Source organism: Thalassophryne amazonica, chromosome 6, assembly GCF_902500255.1.
Source record: "Thalassophryne amazonica chromosome 6, fThaAma1.1, whole genome shotgun sequence".
Lineage (NCBI taxonomy): Eukaryota > Metazoa > Chordata > Actinopteri > Batrachoidiformes > Batrachoididae > Thalassophryne > Thalassophryne amazonica.
Window position 1 is genome coordinate 73,705,217 of NC_047108.1, and position 12,942 is coordinate 73,718,158.

At 42.5% G+C, this 12,942-nt stretch overlaps 1 protein-coding gene across 1 annotated transcript; it reads left to right on the top strand.

The window, feature by feature from the left end:
• Positions 1–7,285: 7,285 nt before the first annotated feature.
• Positions 7,286–12,942, top strand: phlda3 (pleckstrin homology-like domain, family A, member 3). Its single transcript, XM_034172493.1, has 2 exons — positions 7,286–7,907; positions 11,721–12,942. Exon 1 carries the CDS (start codon positions 7,495–7,497, stop codon positions 7,894–7,896), a length of 402 nt encoding a protein of 133 aa, XP_034028384.1. The 5' UTR covers positions 7,286–7,494; the 3' UTR covers positions 7,897–7,907; positions 11,721–12,942.

A 12,942-nucleotide genomic window follows, 5' to 3' on the forward strand; every position in this document is an offset into this window, starting at 1 on the left:
TTCTATACCTGCTGACACCCATTAAGGGTCACAGCGAGGGGGGCGCTGGAACCTGTCCCAGCAGTCACTGCAAAATAGTTAGCATTCGTTGACATATTTAGTATATCACTTAATATTGTTGTTGGTTATCAAATTGTATATTAAATACTGACACAACTTACAAGTAAGAAGCTAAGGAGCATTTTGTTAGACCTTAAAAACAAAACATGGTGCAAAATTATGCTTGTCTTTTCCATATGCTTTGGAAAAACTCCTGCAGCAGGTTACTATGTCCATTCTTCATAATTAATGTCAAATAATGAGGACTAACTGGTTAAAATTTGGTGAACTTTGACATACCAGGTCAGTGAGGAAAAAACATTTCTCATGTAACATAACAACTCATAGACCTGCCTGCCACCTGCTAAACACTGCCATCTGCTGCATTTGTCTGGGTGTATTGCAGGGAGTAATGTCATCACATATGCAATGGAAATTATGATCAGGTGCGATTGAAATTACATTTATCTTGAAATCAGTTCGTCAGTCTCTAAAGCCTAGGTCTGGTTGCCACCAAGGCCACCACTGATTTCCAAGTGTGTGTGTACTGAAAAAGAAATACAAGTGTCATCTCTTGTGACCTCATGCGTGCAGAGGAATGAAGCATGAGGTCATTTGTGGTTATATAAAAATGTGAGTGAAACTGTGTAAGTATGGGAAATGGCAACATGTTGCAGATTTGATGTCGTGTTAAAGTTTCAGGGAACGCCACATGTTCATTGTAACCATTCTTCTCATAACACTGCAATGACACATCATTTACATCACTGTCACATCAAAGACACACACCTTAATAACAATACAAATGAATACCAGCAGTCATTCTAATTTCATAGCTGTGCTCCTGCAATCAAGGGTGTCTAAAATGTCACCAGTACTGTACTTTAAATGGTCTTTTTAACACAGAGGATATTTTTTATATGAAAACATAAACCATCTGTGTAGACTAGCAATATCAGTATGCTATAGTGGACATACTGTGCCTTGAAAAAGTATGTATTCAGCACCGTAGAATTTTACACATTTTAATTTGTTTATGTCATGTCAAATAAAAAGGTAATTCAGGCTTCTCGATATAAAGTTTTCTAAAATTATCCTCCTTAAACTCAAACTCAAAGCAAATCTCTATAATTTGATAAAATCGAAAAAGGAGTGCTACGTGGGTCCACAAATTGTGAATCAAAAATATTTAAAAAAATCTTAATACACAGGTGCTCAATTGGAGGTGGGGGTGCTATACAATACTCAAAAAACTCACGTTTTCGTCTTCAAATGATGAAAAAATGAAAAAGAGAACTGCTCAGTGTGAAAGCCCAAGGCACTCTGTGAAAATTAAATTAAAAAGCCTTTATTGTGGCATGGCTATATAATTAAAATTCGCACCAACGCGTTTCGGCCCAGCATGGCCTTCATCAGGATGTCAAACAGGTTTTACACAGGCGTCATAGGTCTCCTTTAATAAGGAGGAAATTAGTGCACGCCTACACTCAAATGATAGAAAGAAATTGACATGAGAAGTGCTTTTTTAAAAAAAAAACGAACAATGGAAAGACAAAACGCTAAAAAAAAACAGTATATAATATGTACAATATAATACAATTAAGTATATGTAATACAATCGCTCAAGTGATAAACTTTTATCACTTGAGCGATTGTATTACATATACTTTACTCAAGACATTCACTGACTTAAAAGTCACTGAATATGTCTTGTCTTTTTTTACAGCTATTATGGAGAAATATAAACAGTATGGCACCTTAATGTGTGTCACGGTGACACTCCTGTGTCGATAGTTAGTTTCCTAATGTCTGGTAAGATGTCCTGTAAATCACCTCAGAGGTATTATCTGGTTACAAAAACAAGGTTTTTTTTTATTTAGAAGTCTTTATTTTGTAAGAGTGTTCCATGACGCATAACACAAAATGGCTGACGTACATCCAAAATGCCCTTGGAACTATCTGATCTTAACCTAAGTATTTTTTCAAAATGGCTGATGCACAAAATGTCCTTGTATTTCAATCAACTTCAATCAACTTTTTTCTTCTATAGCGCCAAATCACAACAAACAGTTGCCCCAAGGCGCTCCATATTGTAAGGCAAGGCCATACAATAATTATGAAAAACCCCAACGGTCAAAACGACCCCCTATGAGCAAGCACTTGGCAACAGTGGGAAGGAAAAACTCCCTTTTAACAGGAAGAAACCTCCAGCAGAACCAGGCTCAGGGAGGGGCAGTCTTCTGCTGAGACTGGTTGGGGCTGAGGGAAAAAACCAGGAAAAAGACATGCCCTGAAGGGGGGCAGAGATCGATCACTAATGATTAAATGCAGAGTGATGCATACGGAGCAAAAAGAGAAAGAAACAGTGCATCATGGGAACCCCCCCACAATCTACGTCTAAAGCAGCATAACCAAGGGATGGTCCAGGGTCACCCGATCCAGCCCTAACTATAAGCCTTAGCGAAAAGGAAAGTTTTAAGCCTAATCTTAAAAGTAGAGAGGGTGTCTGTCTCCCTGATCTGAATTGGGAGCTGGTTCCACAGGAGAGGAGCCTGAAAGCTGAAGGCTCTGCCTCCCATTCTACTCTTACAAACCCTAGGAACTACAAGTAAGCCCGCAGTCTGAGAGCGAAGCGCTCTAATGGGGTAATATGGTACTACAAGGTCCCTAAGATAAGATGGGACCTGATTATTCAAAACCTTATAAGTAAGAAGAAGTATTTGGTAAAACTATTTGATCTTTTTACAACTGTCTAATTGATAAAACATCTGATGTTTTTATAGATGTTTAATTGATAAAACCAAAGTATTCATGTCTATTTTGAAAAGAATCAGCATGATGGAACACTCTGATTTAGTGCATGACACGCAGACACACTAAGATATTTTACATAACAACCTTAAATGCAAGTGAGCAGACACCCGCCTATAACCGCCTACTTCACTTTTGCAGCCAATCACACAGCCACTGATCCATGACAGGGTAAGGACCACCCACGTGGGGCCGGTCTTGACTCAGCAGTAAAAGTTAGTGGAGAAGAAAAATCTAGGTTCTTAATTCCAGGTGTTTGCATGTGATCCGGAAAACGATCCCAGTGCTGCAGATGACTCTCTGTATCAAGGTTTGAACTTTTTCAATACAACATCTAAACTTTGAAGTCCATTTCCTGTCCAATTCTTTTTAAGATCACTCACCGGAATAAAAGAACCTAACAATTTCTTGTTAACTTTTACAAAATATAAGAAAAACGGCAAATATGTGAGACTTCTACAGAAATACAGTGACTGGGAGTATATCCTGCCTTCTTGGGGTTTTTTTCTCCAATCAACCAACCAACATATATGCTGCTTCATTCTGATTGGAAGTCATTATTTTTATAAAACAGAGTACTCATCTATTTTGGCCCAACCAAACTGATGGCATAGTGACCTCTTGTTGCTGCAAATCACCTACTCTGATTGAAACTGAATGACAGAGTCACTTTGCCTCTGTCTCTAATAGCTAATGCTGAGTTCGAATGCAAGTCATTAATTCAGAGTCAGTGTTGCCGGCGTCCATTCTAAATGTGTTGTAGTGCATCCTTCAGCGATATTGTTGTTCTCCATCTTGGGAGTGGGGATTGTCATGAGTTTGCAACCCACCATGGTACTGAGAGCAACACTAAGGTCCACAACTGATGTAAGGACCCATCAGAAGCATTTATTGCATAAACTGGCCATCAAACACTCGGTACCGGTGTCGCCGCCTGAACGGTCCCCCCTGATGACGCGGTTCATGGATAACACCTCGTTTCTGCTTCAAACTGCACTCCAGTCATCATCTATGTCTGTGACAGATATCTGAAGCTTTAGCACAACAATCACTTCCACATAAATTCAGCATTATTTCATCATAAAAGGTGGCTGAAGCGATCAGAGTGCTGCGGCTAAACGAGCTGCTAGCTGATGGATTCACTGCACGTCGAACATTTCAAAGCATCATGGAATTTTGCCACATTTCTGCTTAAAACTGGCTTTAGAATGATTTAAAAGGTTTTACCTTTATCATCTGATGGTTAATAATACCATTAATTCATTTGATTGCTTTGGGTGAAGAGATTCCATCTCAGACAAGCTGCTGTGGTCCGAAATGATGCACGTGTAGATGCAAAAGGAGGACTGTTCGGTCTGCAACACTTATTATAAACAGCTTATTGTTTTTCAGTGCCACATTGCTGTGACATCAAATTGGTGAACCTGGTCTTTGTGGATCCCACCTGAGTTTCTGACTTGGAATCCCAACTTGAATGGACGGTAACATCCCAGTTGGCCTGTTCCCATTTCATCTACTTTTATAAGTAAGTCCCTTCGGCTGCTCCCTTGTTTGCACTCGGGGTCACCACATTAAATCCAAGGTGGATCTGCATGTTGAACTGGCATAGGTTTTATGCCGGATGCCCTTCCTGACGCAACTCCACATTACATGGAGAAATGTGGCAGGGGTGGGATTTGAACCGGGAACCTTCTGCACTGAAACCAAGTGCATTAACCACTTGGCCACCACCCCTGCACATTTCATCTACTTTTATACTGAATAGTATTCCCATTCCATTTACTACATATTATGCCCATTATCATGTTATTGAAATATAAAAGACAACTCGAGGAATAATTCTCAAAGGTTTATTTACAATACAAGACCTATTTACAATAGAAAAAATAATCACAAACACAATATAGAGTTAGATTGTGAAAAGAAATTTTTTTTATGATATTAACAAATTTTTCATAAATACAGGAAGTGTGTTATAAGTGACATAAATTTGCTCTATAACAGGAGTAGACATAATCGGAATAAGTGAAATTTAGCAGGTAGACAAAATGGGAATAGACCATGTTAATTCTTCCCCCAGTTCTTTCTGTAATACTGCCCCTTACAAAGCACAAACTCGAACTATTCCGCACTTTTAAATTTAATCAAAGTCACAGCAAAAATAATCAGGCCTGGGCCCTGCAAGAGCTTCTCTTACAGACAAGACCCGCTCTTACAGAACCCCGGACAATGGATACAAGCAGTTATTATACAGGATTACATATGCGTAACAGAGGTGGACCTTATTTCGCAAAATCCTTCTCTTATTGGCCCCCGTGGGCATTCAAGTGAGGTCCATCCCCCTGCCCCAGGCCCACGCAATAACAGGAGACATACAATTTGTAATTGTAACCTAACTCTCTTTATCCTAAGTGGTACAAACCGGTTAAATCCAGTTCTACATGCACATACCAAGAAAGAACAAAGGAAAGTGAGAATAAGAATGAAACTAAAAATATAACCCTAAATATAATAACTACCTTAATACCAAAAGAAATACAGAAAACAAATAAAGAAAACCATAATTAAACACAGAAATATATCTAACAATCAGTTGGGAGTAAACCAACTGGGAATATATGCTGCTACGAAATGGGGGTTTCTGAGTAGGCCAACTGGACATAAAGTGAATAAATGTTTTATTGCACTTTCCTGAGTCTGAGCTTTTTTCCCCCCAAATTCTGAGTACAATCCAGTGCAGCACAGTGTAACCAAGGGGTTACATTAATCAGGACTGACTACTTCTAAGGTAGGAAGGAACCAGCTGTGCATAGAATATGACAGTTGTTGCTATTATTACTACACTCTTAGAAATGAAACATACACTCTTAGGCATAAAATGTTGAATTTAATTGATAAAGGTAACTTTTTCCACATAACATTGTTAATTAAGTGCAAAACAACATTGTCATTGACATTAATTAAATCAAATGAAACATTATTACTTAAATTCCAATATTGTGTTGCACTTAATTGACAAAGTTATGTGGAAAAAGTTACCTTAACTTTATCAATTAAGGTGCGTTTACACATAAGCAAGACACGTTACGAATGTCATTTTTCTGTCATTCGTGACACATTCCTGACATTCTTAATGTGACTTAACACATCTGAATAGGTTTCTTAATAGTGCGTGTTGGTGCGTGATATTCTTGATATTCGTGGAGCATGTTTTTGTCTGTCAAAAAATCTCCCATGAATGTCACACACCATCCTCATTTTGTATCACATCGTGGAGGTCACAACTGAGCGTATTTTGATCCGTCTTGATGAATAGTGATCCTTAATAGAGCGTGACAACGTGTGATGGTTCTTGGAGCCCAAACGGTCACGCGTTATTACGAAGTGACACAGAATCTGTCAAGTTTTGACATGACTTGTAACGCAGCGTCACATTTCACTGCGCACCACGACGAATCAGTTTTCTGTCACATGCGCACAATTAAACTTGGCTCCAAATGTCATTCCACAGTTCCTGCTGAAGCTCCTCAGGACACTCCTGCAGGTGTTCCACCTGCTGTTGTAACCAATGAGCGGGAGAACGAGTCTGAGCAACCAGAGGAGCGAGAGGAGACTCACGTGCAGCCAGACATCTCTGCACTTCCTCCAGTCCGGCAGAGGAAGAAGCATGCACACAATTAAACCCTGCTGCATCGCATTCAGTTTGATCGCTGACACCAAGTTGGCTAAAAGTCTAATTTCAGTGCTCTTCAGTGCGCTCCTGCAGGTGTTCCACCTGCTGCATGTGCCTGATGTTTGGGAAAATGCACGAGACGAGAGCCGCATGAAGCCACACATCTGGGTCTGTCCTCCTCCTCCTCTCTGCGCCACTCCATGGCACAGAGCCCAACTACGCATGCAGTCACAAAGTTCTTCTGAAAAACTGGTGCGATCTGAATTCGGTTGGATGAATATGGGTGTGTGTGGAGACAATTCACCTCGTTCACAACATGACAAAACTTAATGATGCGCTGTTACGCGCAATAGCGCGCAACAACGCGGAACACTATTCTTGACCGTGCGTAATGGTTCCTGATAATTCTCCAGTAACACGTGCCATTAATCATAACGTGTGGTAACAGGTTGCAGCACTTCCTGAGGACACCTGACGCCTCTGTCCCGAATCATCACATTCGTGATCAGTGGCCAAGAATGTGTACTTCGTGGCATTCGTGACTTGTTGTCGTTATGTGTAAACGCAGCATTAAATTCAACATTTTATTTCTTAGAGTGTATTATTAGTGGGGGGGGGTGGCCCCCCTCAGCTCCCTCTGTCTACGCCCCTGCTCTGAAACATAAACACACTTTGTCAGCGCCATAGATTGTATACATAGGGTCAGCAGCACGCGCGCACAAACAGCTCGGGTCTGTCCTGTTGACGTCACGGGGAGGGGGCGGGGCGCGCCTCAGAGGAGCGGGCATGTTCCAACATATCCCAGCCTACCGAGCCGCTGCAGACGCACGGGGCGCGTGTGCGCAGGCTTTAATAAACACACGGCGGCGTGTGCCTGCGCTTTGAAGAGGTCGGATCATGTCTTTAGCGTGTTGATGTCGAGCCGCTCCTCCGCTTTCCTCTGAAGTCCACGCACGGGGCTCTTCGTGGCCATGTCTCTGCCGGCCAAAGTGATGAGAGACGGGCTGCTGGAGAAGCGCAGCAGCGGACTCCTCCAGCTGTGGAAGAAGAAGCGCTGCGTGCTGACCGACGAGGGCCTGCGCCTGCACAGCTGTAAGGGAGACGCTCCGAGTGCCAGAGCCAAGGAGCTGCGCTTCGAGCGCATGGCCACCGTGGACTGCGTGGAGTACAAGCGCGGGCTGGTGTACTTCACGGTGGTCATGGCGACGGGAAAGGAGATCGACTTTCGGTGTCCGCAGGACGGCACCGTGTGGAACGCGGAGATCGCGCTGGCGCTGGTTCGATACAAGAACCTGCAGGCGGTGCAGACCGGGAGGAACCGACACCTGTCCGCCACACACCTGGGCAGCACCGGGGAGGATGAAGAGCTCTGACCTGCCTCAAGGTAAGCCCGAGTAGAGCCTTGGACCTCTGATCGCTCATCAGAGGTCCAAGAGTTGGCAGCAAGACCTCATTTTAAAGATTTATGTGTCTACACACACACACACACACACGCACACACACACACACACACACAGCAGCAGCAGCAGCCTGATATAATTCATCAGGAGCTAAAAACAGACAGTGAACTTAGTATTTTCCAGATTGTCTCACTGGAGTATTTGTGAAATCTGGCTCAGAATGCATCACAAAAACCACAGCACTTTTTTTTTTCCTTTTCAAGTGCACCCAAGAACAAAGTTCAAAACATGGGTGATTCAAAGGCTTTGAAACATTTCGGAACAGTGATTTATGTGTGCCTTGAGCAATTTTCAGTACCAGTAGAAAGTTTCACTATCATCCCCATTCATATGATGTATCCAGTGATTAATTCTGTTTTTACTTTCTATTTTTGTTGTATATTTCATCCCTTATTTGGACACACAGTGGGCATCATGTTTGTCAATGTGTTTGCTAGCCTAACCTGTTAGCTCACATAAAGGCAAGCACCAGAACTCACAGGTGGCAGACACGTGTATGGGATTGTACACAGGCTAAACAAAGTTGCTTTTTTGATTGATCTATTGTATCAACGCTCACCACATTTTAATGTGTTTTTCTGCATTGTATGCCCTTTTAAATTGGAGCTGTCAAAGATTATAGCTTGTAATATTTTTGAGTTATTGTTTACACAATTCTTGTTGGGATGGACTAACCCACCCGCCCACCCAACTATATTTTTGCTGTTCAAATCCTATGCAGTTACCAGTGTAGAGAAAAACAATAACAATGCAAATATAGTGCAAAATTTGAGGTTCACTCATCTTGACCTCCATGGTGGAAGCAAATTTCACAAATTTGTTTAGCTTCTCCCATGTTTTGCTCATGGTTCCCACATCTGCTTGTTGATTTGGCACAAGTTGTCACAAAGTGAGTGAGTGAGTGAGTGAGTGAGTGAGTGAGTGAGTGAGTGAGTGAGTGAGTGAGTGAGTGAGTGAGTGAGTGAGTGAGTGAGAGCGAGAGAGAGAGAGAGCTACAAAGCAAATAATTATGTTATTTTATGCCCCACCAGCGACCCCAGGCAGGTGGTATAAAATCATAGTCCCTCTGTGCGTGTGTCCGGCACATTTCTCGTTCAACACTAAACACCTGAGCCCATTTATTCCAAAAATGACATCCGTAATCTTATGCTATGTTTCCTCATTCTCTGAACGTTTGTCCGTTGTATTACTTTGTTTGTTTCACTTAGTTACATTACTGATTGGCATTTGTTTATTGTGTGTATTTTTTGTTTGTACATAGAAACTGATGTACAGGGTCGGCGTTTATAAGCCTCTGCTTCTGCCCACACCCTTTCAACCGCACCAAATTTGTATTTGTTTATGAGTTTTGTTCTATATGTGTTAAAACTTTGTTTTCTCTTTATTTGTTTTGTAAATGAGAAATTTTGTTCGTGCATGCTGAATAAACCATTCATCATCATTCATTCATCTCTCTGCCAGGATTTTCACAGACACTTGGGGCACTGTGTGAACTCTGTAGGTCAGTGGTTTTCAAACTTTGTCCTCAAGTACCACTAACTTGCACTTTTTTCATCTCTGTCCACTCTTCCAAAAACTCATTAAGGTGTGCTCAGGCAATCAAGTACTCCCAGACACTTGAATTACTTAATCAGCTTGCGGCAGAGCAGAGAGAGATGAAGAATGTTCAGGTTTAGTGGTCCTTCAGGTCCGGTTTGAGAACCACTGCTGTAGATGATATTCTTGTTGTACGATGACTAGTATTATGTCTATACATGTTATACGGATAATCATGAACTAGATTTCCCCATCCTATGAACCTTTGGGCAATATAGCATAGTGCTTTTTCTGTGTGTGTGTGTGTGTGTGTGTGTGTGTGTGTGTGTGTGTGTGTGTGTGTGTGTGTGTGTGTGTGTGTGTGTGTGTGTGTGTGTGTGTGTAGCGACTGCACTCTGCATTGTGTTGTTATGACTCCGCCCATTTGCTCCCCTCAGGACGTGAACTCAAGATCTCCGGCATGGGAGTCGGACTCTCTAACCAGAAGGCTAAAACCCAGGGATCTGGCCTTGTGACCAGAAAATCCTTTTTGAGCTGTTGGGAGTGAGGTTTACTAACTACATCTGCACAGCGACACCTGCTGGCCTCCGTTACACATGTGTGTGTGTCCTTTTCTGGATTATGAGTGTGACTTATACATGAATGCATCAGTTACTCCCGCGGGGTGATGCTCGGCCATGAGATGCCTTGTTGTGATTATGTAATGGTGGCTCCAAAGCACAAATAATCCTGGTCACACTGTAGCACGAGCTTCTTCCACTTGTCTTTCTGCACTTAACACCCCTGACACGTTAAAGGAGGTGCTACACAACAGCAACAGTAATAGTAAGTCCCTTCGGCTGCTCCTTTGTTTGCACTCGGGGTCGCCGCAGCAAATCCAAGGTGGATCTGCATGTTGAATTGGCGCAGGTTTTACGCTGGATGCCCTTCCTGATGCAATTCCACATTACATGGAGAAATGTGGCAGGGGTGGGATTTGAACCCAGAACCTTCTGCACTGAAACCAAGCGCATTAACCACTTGGCCACCACCCCTGTCTTAACAACAACAATAATAATAATAATAGGCAGCGGTGGATTAGTGGTTAGCATGGTTGCCTCACAGCAAGAAGGTCCTGGGACCACTTCCCATTCATTCCTTTCTGTGATGAAAGTCACTAGATCCTCTGTTCAAAACCCAGCCAGATAGGAAAATCGCTAAGATCCACCGGGCAAGGTTCTTCATCCCCTAGTTGCTCCCAGTGTGTAGTGAGCACCCTGACATTGGTCTGAATGGGTGAATGTGAGGCATCATTGTAAAGTGCTTTGAGTTTCCAATGCAGCCATATAAATGCAGTCCATTTACCATTTCTGTGTGGAGGTTGCATGTTGCTGTAAAACACCCACTCTGATTGAAAATGATTGGCAGCTGCTCGCTTTGTCTCTTGTAACTAACGTGACCAAGGGGTGGTGGGGGTTCCAGTCACGCTTGACAGCATTGTAAACAATGGCGTCATCCCGCCCTCCGCATAGACAAGCTAAGGAATGACACCATTTCCAACAGACTGTGTTTTTCTGTATTATTTATATGTAAAATAAAAATAATATAGATACCGATACCCCGTAACCCTTAATTTGACTAAGCGGTTGTAGATGAGTGTGTGTAGATACAGATATGTCTGTGAAAGGCTAATATCAGCCAACTGAATCAGTCAGGCTCTAAAAATGAGTCGTTTCTACATAACCTGACGTAGAATTGTCAGTCTTTGAGAATGTTTAGCTTGAAAACTCCACTATATTTTAACTGTAAAAAGGTAGATGCATACCACAGCTCTAAACAAAAACCTGGTCTTAATCCTACAAATGAATGAACACAGAAAGTGAGTTCCCACAGTCTGAGTGTGTAAACAGATCTGTTCCCCTTTTCAACATTGCGGGCGTAATAAATACCATCACACAACGTTTCATTTTCTGAAACCGGGCGCGGACATTCAGACGTTCATGAAGATGGCGTATAAATCTGAACTATGAGCTCACGACCCAGGAATCCACAGCCGTGCTTCCTTGAGAGGGCTTCAACAGTCAAGTTCCTAAATTAACTTAGTAGCCATGGTAACAGTGCAATACAACTCACTACATGTGCACTGTGTACAACGCAGCCAACTGCATCATAACAAGGAAAAATCTAATTACCTGTCCCTTTTTTTGTTTGTTTTTCTGCAGCATCGCTACTTCCGGGGAGTCAGCCAGTCAGAGTGGAGAGAGGTCGAAACCCACCAGAAAATACCATCACAGCTGATTACGGCTTCAACAGTGAGGACAGTGACGCACGTCTCACCCTCCTGTGTGCACTTCCACATGCTGTCATGCATAGTTTCGGCATCATTAACGTGGATTTAAGTGTCTCCTCCTCAACCACCTGGCCCCCTGAGGTCAGACCAGACCCCACCGCCGAAACCACGTGGACAAAAACTGTTGAGCTGGGACCCTGTCACCCATTGTGCCTTGATATTTTGAAATATATATTTTATTCCAGATATTATTTTACGGGACACTTTAACACTTTTTGCTCCTTATGTATTGCTTTTGATGCAAACATGTGACTTGCTTTGAAAAGTCCTGCTACAGACTGAACCGCCTGCTTTTGTAAAAGTTGCATATGAAGAAGAAAAAAGAAATGCGTTTTGTTCTTACTCATTGCACATCGTATTCTAAGACCATATACAGTATTATACCCTCAAAAAAAAAAGAAAAAAGAGTAAGCTGCATTTTATTTTCGGTTCAGATGATTAATTGCCAACTTCATCTGTTTCCAATTATGGTGTAACCTTGCTGTTATAGCCTCTGGAAAATACACACAACTCTTGCAACAACACATGCTTCTGTGTGTATGTTGAAGTTGCCTTTTTGTTGTCGGCGGCGTTGTGAACTCTAACGAGACTGAGGCGCGCGCACGCCAACATCCACCCACGCGTATTGCGTCCACGGCCGAATTCATCGTCAGCAGACTCATTACTGAGACCTCATGGCTATTGCTCATCCAAGCATTTTGTGTGTGTGTGTGTGTGTGTGTGTGTGTGTGTGTGTGTGTGTGTGTGTGTGTGTGTGTGTGTGTGTGTGTGTGTGTGTGTGTGTGTGTGTGTGTGTGTGTGTGTGTGTGTGTGGGGTGGAGTTCAGTGCAGGTCAGGGATAAAGGCTCAATTGTGTGACAAGTACTCTGGTTACTGTGGAAAACCCCAAAGCTAACCGCAGTGACAGAGTGAGTCAGCGTGGTACCAGGGGCACTGCAGGCGCTGACTGACAGATCAGTGCACAAAAGATTGTGCACAGAGAAGTACCGCAGTCAAGGTCCCATGTTCACCGGGGGGCAGTTACTGTACAGTATCACTGGAATGTGTTACTTTTTTGCACTGCACCATAGAATACAATATAAACTGAAATAACA

Excerpts from the sequence above, each read along its gene's own strand:
- phlda3 (XM_034172493.1), top strand. The coding sequence starts at position 7,495 with ATGTCTCTGCCGGCCAAAGTGATGAGAGACGGGCTGCTGGAGAAGCGC.